The sequence below is a fragment of the Atta colombica genome, unplaced genomic scaffold (assembly GCF_001594045.1).
Source record: "Atta colombica isolate Treedump-2 unplaced genomic scaffold, Acol1.0 scaffold46, whole genome shotgun sequence".
Lineage (NCBI taxonomy): Eukaryota > Metazoa > Arthropoda > Insecta > Hymenoptera > Formicidae > Atta > Atta colombica.
This window is the reverse complement of record NW_017259535.1, coordinates 716348-730596: the sequence shown is the minus strand read 5'-3', so window position 1 is coordinate 730596 and position 14249 is coordinate 716348. Positions and strand designations below refer to the sequence as shown.

At 31.1% G+C, this 14249-nt stretch overlaps 3 protein-coding genes across 4 annotated transcripts in view; 1 reads left to right on the top strand and 2 right to left on the bottom strand.

The window, feature by feature from the left end:
* Positions 1–940: 940 nt before the first annotated feature.
* LOC108691342 (probable arginine--tRNA ligase, mitochondrial) lies at positions 941–2985 on the bottom strand. Its single transcript, XM_018199038.1, has 5 exons — positions 2950–2985; positions 1720–2872; positions 1517–1644; positions 1194–1417; positions 941–1058 (listed from the first exon to the last, which is right to left on the bottom strand). Exons 1-5 carry the CDS (start codon positions 2983–2985, stop codon positions 941–943), a joined length of 1659 nt encoding a protein of 552 aa, XP_018054527.1.
* Positions 2986–5076: 2091 nt separating this feature from the next.
* On the bottom strand, positions 5077–7313 carry LOC108691370 (palmitoyltransferase ZDHHC3). 2 transcript variants are annotated; one of them, XM_018199077.1, is made up of 5 exons: positions 7244–7313; positions 6218–6656; positions 5773–6054; positions 5458–5616; positions 5077–5390 (listed from the first exon to the last, which is right to left on the bottom strand). In XM_018199077.1, exons 2-5 carry the CDS (start codon positions 6328–6330, stop codon positions 5114–5116), a joined length of 831 nt encoding a protein of 276 aa, XP_018054566.1. In that variant the 5' UTR covers positions 6331–6656; positions 7244–7313; the 3' UTR covers positions 5077–5113. The 2 variants fall into 2 exon arrangements, with proteins under 2 accessions (XP_018054566.1, XP_018054565.1); XM_018199076.1 differs by lacking the exon at positions 7244–7313 and adding an exon at positions 7000–7085.
* Positions 7314–7556: 243 nt separating this feature from the next.
* The window catches only part of LOC108691413 (vigilin), an 8325-nt gene continuing 1632 nt past the window's right edge, over positions 7557–14249 (top strand). Inside the window, exons 1-21 of the mRNA XM_018199155.1 lie at positions 7557–7630; positions 7752–7820; positions 8856–9058; positions 9431–9646; positions 9841–10047; positions 10159–10374; positions 10444–10627; positions 10728–11042; positions 11141–11250; positions 11350–11506; positions 11626–11801; positions 11877–12008; positions 12123–12269; positions 12341–12499; positions 12582–12716; positions 12793–13011; positions 13087–13222; positions 13321–13469; positions 13552–13680; positions 13753–13863; positions 14023–14220. Of these exons, the coding sequence (XP_018054644.1) occupies positions 8897–9058; positions 9431–9646; positions 9841–10047; positions 10159–10374; positions 10444–10627; positions 10728–11042; positions 11141–11250; positions 11350–11506; positions 11626–11801; positions 11877–12008; positions 12123–12269; positions 12341–12499; positions 12582–12716; positions 12793–13011; positions 13087–13222; positions 13321–13469; positions 13552–13680; positions 13753–13863; positions 14023–14220 (3258 nt within the window). The 5' untranslated portion in view covers positions 7557–7630; positions 7752–7820; positions 8856–8896. The remainder of the gene's footprint in view (positions 7631–7751; positions 7821–8855; positions 9059–9430; positions 9647–9840; positions 10048–10158; positions 10375–10443; positions 10628–10727; positions 11043–11140; positions 11251–11349; positions 11507–11625; positions 11802–11876; positions 12009–12122; positions 12270–12340; positions 12500–12581; positions 12717–12792; positions 13012–13086; positions 13223–13320; positions 13470–13551; positions 13681–13752; positions 13864–14022; positions 14221–14249) is intronic.

Below are 14249 nucleotides of genomic sequence, written 5' to 3'. Positions count from 1 at the left end.
TATATATATATATATAAATTCTCTTTTACTGTAAATATTTTTACAAGTAAAAGGCAATTATTACGCAATTATAACTTTTGAATTCTATTGATAAAAAAATTATCATAGCTTTCAATTTATCTTGTTAAAAAAGTATCAACTTCTCAAAAAAAATCTCGGAATATCTAATATCTAAGTTGGTTTTTTCTTACCTTTTAATAATTGTTTATCATATTAATATGTCATCTTATAAATGAAGTTAGCTCTCATGATTCTTGCATATTTTATCTGTTACAGATTATATTTCCATTACTTTTTACAAATATGACTGATAAAGTAGATATCGAAGCCACAGTTAATGGTGGAGGTTCTACTGGTCAGTCGGGTGCTATACGTTGGGGTATTTCATGGGGCTTACGTAGCTTTGTTGACAAATCAACAATTGACAGAATGCGAGTTGGTAAGAAACAATCAATTTGGCAAAATATATTAATACAATATATATGTGTATATATGTCGCAATAAAACTGTATTAATGTTAATTAAACTGATAGATTATAATGATAGGTTAAATAATAGATAATTAAAAAATTATTGTTCTTTTTAAACAGCTGGACTTCTAACAAGGGATTGGAGGACACGTGAAAGAAAGAAGCCCGGTCAAGAAGGTGCTAGAAGAAAATTCGCTTGGAACAAACGTTAACTCTTATTATCATGTAATTTTCACATTGTACACATTAAAATATGTACGCATTAATATTATTATATAATTATATAAAATGGCGCCAGAAAAATATCTCGTTATACAATAAAATTTATTCAAGAAAATAAAGCTAGTTATTTGATATCGAATAAGAAAATAGAGAGAGACGCATAATTTTCCTACTTAAAGTCTTACCAAGAAAGCAGAATAATGTGCTGCAATTTCACATCTCTTAAGAGTACATACATACATTTGCCTTCACATTTCTTCCAAGGGTATTAGACCAAGTAATTTCATACCTTGTGCAAGAATATTTCTAGCAACATGAAAAAGCAGCAGTCTTTGACTAGCAACATCAGGCAATTCATCCTTTACTCTTAATGAATTAAAAGCTTTATTAATTGCATTACTAAAAAAGAAAGAGAACTTGTGCATATTTCTATAATATACATATTGTACATAGTTAGATAATTGTGAAAAATGTTTGAGTCTTGGAGTTTGTATCTCATACCTTAAATTGAAAAGATATACCGTTAATATACAGGGTTCTAATTCTTCATATGATTTCAGCACTACTTCTTCAAACTTAGCAATTAATATGACCAATTCATCAACAACTTCTTCTTGTAATAGACTTGGCTCACATTTCGAAGTTAGGATAGCGCCGCAATTGCGCTCCAAACTTCCTAATCGACAATGTGTATATTGTAATTTCACACCTGTGTTCCCTTTCAACTGACCTTACAAAAAAGATAAGGACAAAAATTAATCAATACGCATATAAAATCGCATATAAAATAATAATTTTTTCACGACAATATATAGATCACTTACATCAAATGCTGCATTCCAATCAAACGTATAATCTCGTTCTCGTTTTCTTTTTAAATCATTAACTATCATTGCAGAAATGCCTAATATATCCGAGCTGTTATCAGATGAATCTAGACGAACTTTAGTAGCTGAAAAAATTGTTCTATTATAAAACTAATTCTATATACTTAGATACTACATAATTAATATTAAAATTAACATACTATGTGAGTCAATTTGTTTCTGCTTTATGATATCTCTAGCAATATCTAAGATATCTTCTAAAAATATGACATCTCCCTTTCTCGTACGCATACCGTGCAATCGGCCAAATTTTATATGTTTCAGTCTTTCAGCCCACGGCATTTGCATTTGTTTTAATATTTCTAACAAATTTGAGAAATGATTTACTTGTGTATTATCCACCACATAGTACATACAGTCAAAATCATTCTTTTCAAATCTATCAATAGCTGCTGCGATATCTCTCGCTATGTACAAAGTGGAGTCATCGCTCTTGATTATAGGAACGCTTTTCTCATTGCTCAGATTCACAACTTTTCTATTTTGCTCGTCTCTTACTAGTAATTGCATTTTTTCCATCAACGTAACTATTTTCTTGATATTTTTGGCATTGTACATAGATTCCCAATGATATTCGTCAAATGTAATACCAATTCTGCTGTAAATCCTTTTTAATTCCTCAACAGTATATTGTTTAAATATGTTCCACTGTTCATGTGCACCTCCTATATCACTTTCCAAATCATTAAATATTTGTCTTGCACGATCCGATACAGAAGAATCAGTTTCAGCTAATTTATTGGCATTAACATATGCTGTGTACAAGGCTTTTATAGGATTTCTTTTCATTTCATCCTCATTAGTACCTATTATATCAATTCCTAATTGAACTAAGCCATATTGTGTACCCCAGTCACCTAAATAATTTATTTTTTTCACCTTATTGTTTATAAAACTATTGATATTAGCAACATAATTTCCTATTATTGTAGATCTCAAGTGTCCTACATGAAAAGGTTTTGCAATATTAGGAGAACTAAATTCTACTATTATATTTTTTTTATTATTCACAAAGGTTGGAGCCGATACTGTTGAACAGTTGTGTTCCAAAAGTTCTTTAACACATCTATCTCTAGAAATATTAAAAGAAATAGCATTATTTTTTATATTAATGTTGTCGAAAATACTATTTGGCTCATTATTTATGATGTTCTGTGCTTCTTTCTGTATATTATATTGTCTGGTTCTCAATGGAAGTAGGAAAGAATAGATTCCTTCTGTTTTACATGTTTTCAAATGCAAATAAGATGCAACATTAGATATATTTATATTGTTTGGTAAATATTCTGTAATCTAAAAACAAAAAGATAAATAATAATAAAAAATAAATTCCAAATTATTGAACATTTTATTACTTTGGAAAAAAATACCTTTTTTAAAATTGCAGTTTTCATATTATTACTCATGTTTTATGTATTTAAAGATTTATTTAAAGATAATGTGAATAATTATCTGGTTATTTATGAAAAAATAATTTTTTTTTATAGTAAGATAACAGAAGCCAATAATATCAATTAACGTTATTAATCTAACGTTTCATACAAGCAATGTTAAATAATAAAATAAAAAATTACAATTATAGGTTAGAACTGATATACTCCAAAATAATATTACTGATAGATGTCGCTAATATCTGGTCTGAACCGAAATATAACTAGAATTTTGTGGAAAGGTTGGCAATCTTTGTTTTAAAATAATTTTAAAATACAGTGTGCATACACAATTTACAGAACACAGATAAAAATAAGAATATCAGTAAAATTATTCAAAATATATTTAATATTTAATAAATAATTATTACAAATGGTCACATATGTTATATTCCCCTTTAAAATAAAAATTTCCATTTATCAACTTCATTTAATTAATAAAATACAATCGCGTGATTTACAGATAAAATTATTATTATTAATTAATAAATACGGAAGAATAATATAAACTAATAAAATTGTTATCAAATGTATTCAAAAAATACGTATTCATTATCTAATAATAAGTTTCAATTTTCTAAAATTATATTAACAATTTTATGTATTTTCTAGAATACTACAATACAATCCTTGCAGCGAATAAATTTATTAGGCGAGGATACAGTTCCTAGCAATAATTATCTTAAATAAAAAAAATTATTATTTATATCACTTGAGAGAAGTATCACTTATTCTTATATATATTTTAACTTTAAAAGATAAGAAAATTAATTTATTAATATAATATCAATTACATTCCCATGTATGTACTGTTATTAAATATATTCAACCTAAGTAATAATATGTACTAATTAAAATTATTGTTTGTTCATATTTAAATAAATACATACATATATATGTTATATATTTTATATGTGATATATACATGTAAAATGATAATATATTCATAATATTATTAATCATTACAACAATGTCATGGCTTATTTCGAGCTACAATTAAATTAACTTTAAATATATATTAAATATATAACTTTAATATAATCAACAAACATTTCGGCTTACAAAATCTTCTTCAATGTTGAAACGCAGAAATCTTAAATTAATAAACTGAATAAATAACGAATACAATGAAAATTTAAAAAACCTATGATAAAGTGTCAATATATAAGAATCTCAATACATCTTTCTCATCTTTTAATATTTCTGCTATTTCTTACGCGGCGACATACGGGAAATAAACAGAGCGATATGACGTTCGAGATACAGAAGACTCTCGAGAAGATCGACTGTCAGAATCAAAATCGATGTCTGAACAAGAAGGCTAGGACGAGATCCTCGAGAAAAAGCATAAGCTGTGCAAGCCCTACTTCCAGAACGACATCATTAAGAAGATACCAACTTCTGGGTCGCTTTGTAAATAATAAAGAAATAGTAGAAATATTAGAAGATGCATTGAGATTTTTAAACAAATTAGAAGTTGAAGAATTCGAAGATATTAAATCTGACTATAGATAGGATTAATTTTTACTTTGATGAGAATCCATATTTCGAAAACGATGTTTTAACTAAGGAATTTCATCTAGGATCTTCTGCATCTCAAAGTACATCTATTCGTTGGAAAGAGGGTGTTGAATTCTTTATTTATTGACATTTTATCACAGATGATTTTTTTTAAATTTTCATTGTATTCGTTATTTATTCCGTTATTTATTCAGTTTGTTAATTTAAGATATTTCTGCGTTTTAACAAAAGGCTTTGTAAGCCAAAACTTTTGTTGATTATATTAATTTAAAGTTAATTTAATTATAGCTCGAAATAAGCCATGACATTGTTGTAATTTTTTAAGAAAATATACCAGCATTTTTACTCTAATTATTAATTATCTTAATATATTATGAGAATGAGTGTTTATTATACATATATTATTTTCACGCTGTAGAAACGTTATAGCTACAAATCTGAAATCTATGTTATGTCAATAATTCGTACAAAGACATGTTAAAGTACTAATCCAATGAATTACTCTAATACACTATTATATATAATATAAAAAAATAATACCGTGTATGTGCAGACATGTAATATACTCGTTTCGTATATGATCTCAAACTTCGTGATCGATTAAATATGTGTCCTTTCTGAAAGAGTAACGCGGCGGATTGTGGCAAGGTAGTAGCCAAAATATTGGATGGCTCTTTCCACATACTTGAGACAACAGCGTAAACATTCGTGGTGTATTCTTGTGATAGCGTTGCTGTATACCTTGGACGCGCTCCACGGCAGTTTCATCACCTAAGATCGCTTGGAATTGATCAATTAGAATCGCTATGACGAACATACCAAATAACCCCGACTCCAAAACTAACGTTACACAATGTAAACTGCAACAGGTATTCAACATTAGTATTCCAGTTACCATAAATTTCTCATGAGAATGTAAGTACATACATGCGATTTTGTTTGACTGCAATATCGTTATTGCACTGTGGGCAGTCATAAATCCAGGATGTAATGACTAAAATAATAGCGTAGATAGCTAATGCACCAACGTAGACTAGAAATTGTATGAAGTATTTTTGATTCCTTTCGCCGACGCAGTTATTGATCCTTAAATAAGAAAAGTTAAGACTTTAATAAATCCAAATGAATGGAACATTAATCGTTTAAATAAGATCGTTTAATAAGATTAATTTAAAAAATAAATAAATTATTATATTGATTTTTTAATATATTGCTATTGTTTTCCATAGCTCATGTAGTTACCATGGACAATGATGATCCATTTTTCTGATACAACGTTTACAAATTCTACAATGATGTGCTCTAGGTGGTCTATATGTTTCACATCTAGTACACACTGTCCAATCATCCTTCTCGTCACTTTCATGATCGTCACTTCCACCGGAGACATGAATATCGGAAAAATCCATTCTACTTTGTGGTAAGGGTACTATACCTGGATCACTGCAGACAGCTTTCAAATGTGCCATCAGAAGAAGAAGTATAACAGTATTAAATGCTATTATATGGAATGGACACCATAAGCTGGGAACAAGAAGATAATATTGTTGAATTTTTCAGAGGAAAGTGTAATAAATTAGAAAGACTGTAACAAAAAAATTAATGTGAGATGTCACGTAAAATATGAAAAACTCGATATTAATAATGTTAATAATGTCGATAATTGACAAACGTATGTTATATGAACCTGTCTTGCATAGTGTGTAACACGATCCATCGTACCACAACGTAGTCAGCATAGAATACCGCCACATAAGTGACGATAATGCATACAATGCCACAGGGATCTCGGACGAACATTTTTTGTTTTCGCAAATAGCACGCAGCGATTAATATCGCAGTTCTTCATCACTGTGTGCACAAGTGTCATGTCATCTGCTTTCGGGATGACCACATTATTAACATGTTCAGGGTTGATACAGCAGGTATCCGTCGTGACGCCGATCGACGAGTTAATGCATAATCCGTGCAAAACCGTCGTGTTGACTTGACTTGGTGTTTAGAGAGAAAGTTTTGACGGAAGTGTGATGGGATGCTTGGATCTTGGTCTTTTTGTTGGCAAAGTCTCCGATCGTTCAAGGAAAAAAATTCTTCCTTTTTTTAATTCTCCTTCTTGAATTTTCAACCTACCGAGAAATAAAATTAATTGGAAAGTGGAGTAGTAGAGACCGATCTGTCAAACGGCTCTACTGATTTCACTGACAAGTAGCGGTGGCGGCAGCAGATATGTAGTCTGATATGGGCTTTAATCTCTAATGTGTAATTTGATACGAGCTTTAGTGCAAAGTCGAAAGCATACGAAAGTAAAAAAAAAAAAGAGTAAAGTGGCAAATTTGGTCGCTCGAATTACACTGAATTATATATTAAAAAAGTTACTTTGTAAAATAAATGCCATCATATAATATAATCAACTTATTGTACATATGTATATACATAACAATATTGTAATCATTTAAAATATACTTTTACATTTAACTTTCCAATTTCATGTCAAGCAACTATTAGTATACACTAATCTAGAGCAGTGATCGAATTTGTTATAATTTGGATGCTTTCCAGCAAAAGACACAGATGACACAGATTGCTTTCTATTTAGGAGACAATAAACATCATTCTATCCTTCTTGATTTTCAATGAATAACAAAGATAAAACGATACGTGTCTTCTGCTGGAAAATACCATTTATAAATTTGTTATCATTGCAAAAATTCACCGATTCTCTTCAATCACCGATTCTCGACTATATTGGTCGAAAAAATCGGATGAATCCAATTTGTGCCATGGGACGTATTTGATTTATGTTGTTTTTTTCTATCATCTATATAGCATATTTCTGAAGTCTGGAAGTTTTCCTAGTCGATAACCAATCGTATGGCGTTGCATCTGCGTGTTCGTATTTTCATTCGAAAGTATTCTACGTGTACATTCGCAATATCCAATCGTGTGGTAAATACGACCACGTGGTAATTTGCGAACGCGACATTGGTATCCCGTAGTGACGCAAGCCCTTAGCCTCGCAAGCCTATCACATCCTTCAGGATCGTGGTGGTAACTTTCGGTCGTCCGACGGTCCTCCGTCTCATTTCACTTTGCGTTACCGGTAAGGAGAGTTGTGTGTCTCGCGGTAATGGGGCGATAATTTCGCTCCACGTTAATTTAATTAGATCTCGTGGCCCGAAGTGCGCCGCTCGCTCCTCGTAACCGACGTTGTACTGTTTCAGGCAAATCACCGTTAAACTGGCTACGTAATAGGCATTTATTACTTGGCCGGATTTCTTTATTACGGTAGAGTAAGTAGCAACTTGAAGAATCTGCTGTCCGTGTTGTGTGCGGAGAGGAGAGCGTGCGTGTCTTCTTTCCTTACCTTGCCATCTTTCCCGGTGTCACTTCGGCCGTTCCTCGTTCTTGGCATCATTTTTCATTTTCTGTCCCGTCATTTTCCTTCGTCTCGCATTTTCTCTTTCGGCCCTTCTTCTCGCCGCAATATGCAGATGTTGGCCCCCGACGCGAGAGGTTAGCGATCTCGTGACGTGTCAAGTTAACGCTCCATTCCATATGGTGGTCTCAGGTCTCGGCCATTGGTCATTTGACGTGCACTTGGCGTACATCTGTTTGTCGATTCCCGGCCACGATGCATCTCCGGGTTGCAAAATTCTGTCTTTCGGCTTTGGAAAAGATATCGTCCCTTTAGCTACGCACGCTTTACCTCGCGCGACACGAGTCGCGCGCGATATCTATCGTTTCTGTAAAATCCGGGTCGCCTTAAAAGAATTTATGCCGAATGCGAGAAAAAAATATACTGTTGCGAAATTCTATCGCGATTCAATCGACCTTTGTGAAAATGCTCGGGTACGTCCCCTCGCGATTATTCGGGTTATCCAGAAAAAAAATTTATCGTTGGTATTAACTCGACCCAGCAGATAATTTATCTTTTTCGTCGCAAAGTTAAGATTTAATAAAGTATCGCTGTGTAATAAGTAGTATAATGTGGAATTTAAATAAAATAAAATTTTTATGTAAATGCGTGCGCATTTGTATGAGCAAATGTGTGTTGTCAAGGTGTTCCCTGTATTTTTTTTTCTTTACTTTGCAATAAAAAAATGTATGTGTGTATATGAAGCATGTATATATTAAATATATATGTATATATGTAAATATAAATTTTGCTATTTTTGTTAGTTTATTAATTTTTATATTATTGATATTATATGAATTATTTGTATTAATAATTAAAAATAATAATTACATTTATTTATATTTTATATGTATGTTATATTTATAAAAGAATTATCAGAAAGGTAGAATATTTCTGATTTATATTATAGTGCTACTGTAAGGACTTGGCACGAAACAGGACATCCGAAAAATGCAGCAGCAATCAGTAATGGAAGAGGGAACGGCCTACGAGCCACCTACTTATGACGAGACATTCCCTGTCCTCCCCGAATCATCTAGCTCCAATTCTGGACCGTTAAACATATTTTCCATAAGTAACAACTTACAACTTGGTCGTATTACTATTACACAGGTAAAGGTTTATAAGAATTTATTTCTTACATAACTTGTTAAATATATAGATTTTTTTTTTAATGAAGGACTTGTTGCAAGGGTTGATTAATCTATATTTTGTAAAAAAAATTGAGTAAATCTAAAATTAAAGTGATAGAAAAAATGCTATATATGTTTACTAACTCACATAGTCAAATGTGATGTTAGTACTTTTTCTATCAACTTTAACTTTAGAATTTATTTATTTCGTTTTTACTAATGTATTGCAAGTCTATTTATTATAATTAAAGATATGCACATGAATTTGTAGTTTTCACAAAAAAATTAAAATTGCATTTTACTGTACAAAAAAGTACTTATTCTTTTACATATTTTTTCTATTTTCATGTAGATGTTCCGCGTACCAGGGGAAGAACGCAAATTTGATCATAGTGATAAATTTGGTGAACGTGAATCTATTCGTACATGTAAAACTATTATGAAAGAGACAAACACTATTATCGAAATTGCATCGTCTAAAGATCAATCTCTAACGTTTCTTATAACTGGAAAGCAAAATCAGGTTTTAGAAGCCAAACGGCGTATTTTGACAACGTTTCAAACTCAGGTAATCCTTGATTAAGAGATATACATGAATAATTATTACTTTGCAAATATGTACTTTGTATATATTATATATATTTTGTATGTATTATTAAATAGAAGGATTTCGATTTTAATTTACTTATTTTTTATTACATTCTTGCAATCTTTTCCATAAATATACATAAATTATTCTATATTTTCATTAATTTTTTGTAGGCAAGTAAGCAGATTAGTATTCCTAAGGATCATCATCGTTGGATTCTTGGAAAGCAAGGGCAGAGGCTAAAAGATCTAGAACAGAAAACTGCTACAAAAATTAACGTACCTGGTGTCCAAGATCAATCAGATATAATAACAATTACAGGAACAAAAGAAGGCATTGAAAAAGCTGAACATGAAATTAGAGTTATTTCTGATGAACAGGTAATTTTTTAAATAATAAATTACTATATACACAGACATGTCTATTTATAATTGCACTTGTTGCAAAATAGTGCATGCATATACAAATAAATTTTGTCATAAATATTGCAGTCTAGGAAGGCTTTTGAAAGGATAACTGTGCCAAAAATATATCATCCATTTATATATGGTGCACACAATGAAAATCTCAATGCTATGATGGCAGAAACTGGTGCTCGCATCAATATTCCTCCTGCATCAGTACAACAGGATGAAATAACTATCGCTGGTGAGAAGGAAGGCGTCTTGGCTGCAAAACAAAAAATCGATAGTATCTACAAGGATATGGTAAGTTAATAAAACTATTTTATATAATTTTATTAGCACATATAAGTAATATGTAAATTTTTAATTCAGGCAAAAAGATGTACTACAGTATCTGTAGAAGTTCCCAAATCTCAACATAAGTATGTAATTGGGCCTCGTGGTAGCACTATAGCGGAAATATTACAAACAACTGGAGTAAGCGTAGAAATGCCTGCACCTGACTCGGCAACTGGTACCATAACTCTTAGAGGACCCCAAGAGAAGCTCGGTCAGGGTAAGCAATTTAAAAAATTATTAATTATTAGTTTTTAAATATTATATCTTTAGATAACATATTAATTATTACACATTTATTTATATTCTCATTTATATAGCGCTTAACAAGGTATACGAAAAAGCAAATAGTGTTCGCACTGCTGTGGTGGAAGCTCCGGTATGGATACATAAATACATCATTGGGCGCAAAGGTGTAAATATCAAAAAAATTACTCAAGAAATGCCAAAAGTAAACGTAGAATTTACTGGAAAAGAAGATAAAATCAAGATAGAAGGCCCACCTGAAGAAGTAGAAAAAGCACAAAACGAATTGCAACTTATGGCCAACGATCTTATATCAAAGCTTACTTTCACAGAATTAAATGTTGACCCAAGATTCTACAAGCATATCATTGGGAAAAATGGTTGTAATGGTAAGTATTTAATATCGTTTGCAATTTTTAATAACATCTTGTAATGCAAAAAAGAGTGTCTGAGTTTGTATTAAATTTATTCTTCTTTTATTATAAAGTGAATCGTGTTAAGGAAGGAACGGGTGTAGTGATTAGTATTTCTGAAAACGATGGCAGTAACGTTATCCGTATTGAAGGTAATCATGCTGGAGTATCAAAAGCTCAAACGGTATGTATTATATTTTAACTAGTATAAAGTATTAATTAATTAATTATTAATTAAATTAGTGAAAAAAATATTAATGTTTTTATTTTATAAAAAATATAGGAACTTGTAGAAATGGTTAAAAAACTAGAAAATGAGAAAGAAAAGGATGTGATTATAGATCACAGATATTATCGTAACATAATTGGGAATAAAGGAGATAATATCAAAGAAATTAGAGATAAATTTAATCAAGTACAAATTATTATACCTGGACCAGGTAAATAATTTATATACATAATTTTATACTGTATTAGTTTATAATATCATAAATCAATAAAGCATTTATATCGTTCTAACATTGTTTACAATTGTTATCAACTGATCAATTTTTTTCAGGCGAAAAAGGAGATATAGTAAAAATTAGAGGACCTAAAGAAGACGTAGATAAGTGCCATAAACATCTAATGAAGTTGGTGAAAGAACTTAACGAAAGCAATCATGTATTGGAAGTACCTATTTTCAAACAGTTTCATAAGTTTGTTATTGGGAAAGGCGGTGTTAACATCCGTAAGGTTTGTATGAGGTTTTTTTTACTAATTGCATTTATTATGACTTTAATTTTATTTATTATGAATTATGTGATACAGATTAGGGAAGAAACGCAAACAAAAATCGATTTGCCTGCAGAAGGTGAGAAGAGTGATGTTATAACTATCACTGGAAAAAAGGAAAATGTGGAAAAAGCGAAAGAAATGATACAAAAGATTCAAAATGAATTGGTAATTTGTTCTATATACAATAAGTGTAAATCATTAAGAGAATTAATGTTCTATATACAATAAGTGTAAATCATTAAGAGATTTCTGTGAATACATAAATATTTATCGCACTAGGCTAATATCGTTACCGAAGAGATCACTATTCCACCAAAGTTTTACAATTCTCTTATTGGTACCGGAGGTAAATTGATACATTCTATTATGGAAGATTGCGGAGGTGTCACGATCAAATTCCCCACAGCAGAAAGTAGAAGTGATAAGGTAAAAAAGAAAAAAATTTTTGATCAAATTGTAATTGTTATAGATAAATATATACCTTTGTATGTACACAGGTTTGCATCAGAGGTCCAAAAGACGATGTGGAGAAAGCAAAAGCGCAGCTCTTAGAACTAAGCAATGAAAAGCAATTATCTAGTTTCTCGGCTGAAGTACGTGCCAAAGTTCAACATCATAAATTCCTTATTGGAAAGAATGGTGCTAACATCAAAAAGGTAGAACGCACGAATTCAATATATCATATTTCCAGATTCGATTTGGAAAATAAATTTTTACATAAATTCTTTTTTGTTATAGATAAGAGAATCCACAGGTGCACGAATTATGTTCCCGACGGAGGAAGATCAAGATAAGGAAGTGATTACAATTATGGGAAAGAAAGAAGCAGTTGAGAAAGCTAAAGCCGATTTAGAAGCTACGATTAAAGAGATTGTATGAGAATCGTTATTTTCGAGTAATTCATGTAAATATAGTTATATCTCTGAAATCTATTTTAACATATTTACAGGACAATATTATCGAGGGCGAAATTCGTATCGATCCTAAGCATCACAGACACTTTGTAGCACGAAGAGGCGGTGTATTACACCGAATTGCTGACGAATGCGGTGGCGTGCAGATTTCATTCCCTCGGGCAGGCGTCGATAGCGATCGCGTTAGTTTAAAAGGTTCGCATGAGTGCATAGAAGCGGCGAAACAACGAATGCGAGAAATCGTTCAGGAACTAGTAAGTTTGTAGAACGAACACCGAATGTGATGTATCATCAAGCATATATGTTTACTATTATTTTTTTCAATTTAGGAATCTATGGTAACGGTGGAATGCGTAATACCGCAAAGACATCATCGTACAGTAATGGGTGCAAAGGGTCGCAAAGTGCAAAATATAACATCTGAATATGATGTGCAAATTAAATTCCCCGATCGCGACATATACGGTTAATACACTGTTTTCATCATGCAAATATATTCTCTTATGCATATTCACCACGAATTTTATTGAATCAGTAAAAACTTTTATTTTGCATTATTCTAGATGAGCAAAAAGCGGAACAAGTTAACGGTGAAAATGGAGAAGGTGTGGAAACTATTCCAGCTTGCGATATAATTCGTATTACCGGTCAACCTGAAAACGTTGCTGCCGCTAAGCAAGCTTTACTCGATCTCGTCCCTATCACGATTCAAGTTAGTTAATATTCTTGTACTAATATGCCTTCATAATTATAGAATTAATCTTAAGCAAGATTTTTTTTCCCTTTGTATTTAGGTTGATGTTCCGTTTGATTTCCATCGTTCGATAATTGGCCAGAAAGGTAAAGATGTGCGTGAATTAATGAATACATATGACGTACACATCATGCTTTCTCCAGCGGAGGAAAAGTTGGATTACATCAAAGTAACTTTGTTATACATTGATTATTGGAATAATAATATAAGTATTTATTTCATATATTTATCTATTTCTTAGATTTCTGGAACACCATCCTGCGTTCAAAGTGCCAAAGAAGCTATCCTTGAAAAATGTGAGGCTTTGAAGGCCGAACGAGAAGATCGAGCATTAAAATCGTTTGAATTAAAGGTAAGTTTATTATTAATTTATAGTTGATTTTCCAATAAATTAAAATTTAGAATATTTTGAAAAAAAGATGTCGAATATTTTTTAAAGAAAAATAATAAATAATATAAATAATAATATCAACAATGTTATCTCGTTATGAATTCATTTTTATTCAATTAGCTTGAAGTTGATCCGGAATATCATCCAAAAATTATTGGGCGAAAAGGAGCAGTGATCAGTAAAATACGTAGTGATCACGACGTTCAAATTATCTTCCCGCGTAAGGGTGATTCTGAGGAACATATTATTACAATAATGGGATATGAGAAGAATGCATTCAGTGCACGAGATGATATTATGAAGATTGTCAATGAATTGGTAAGTCAGTTTTTATATAAATATTTCTA

What these genes read in the sequence shown, in the direction of transcription:
- LOC108691342 (XM_018199038.1), bottom strand. Translation starts at nt 2,985, where the DNA reads ATGAGTAATAATATGAAAACTGCAATTTTAAAAAAG. An exon ending in GAAACAAATTGACTCACATA is followed by an intron (nt 1,645 to 1,719) that starts GTATGTTAATTT and finishes CAATTTTTTCAG; the next exon opens with CTACTAAAGTTCGTCTAGAT. An exon ending in ATTGGAATGCAGCATTTGAT is followed by an intron (nt 1,418 to 1,516) that starts GTAAGTGATCTA and finishes TTGTAAGGTCAG; the next exon opens with TTGAAAGGGAACACAGGTGT.
- LOC108691370 (XM_018199077.1), bottom strand. Translation starts at nt 6,330, where the DNA reads ATGTTCGTCCGAGATCCCTGTGGCATTGTATGCATTATCGTCACTTAT. An exon ending in TTACACACTATGCAAGACAG is followed by an intron (nt 6,055 to 6,217) that starts GTTCATATAACA and finishes TCTTGTTCCCAG; the next exon opens with CTTATGGTGTCCATTCCATA. An exon ending in ATGGATCATCATTGTCCATG is followed by an intron (nt 5,617 to 5,772) that starts GTAACTACATGA and finishes TTCTTATTTAAG; the next exon opens with GATCAATAACTGCGTCGGCG.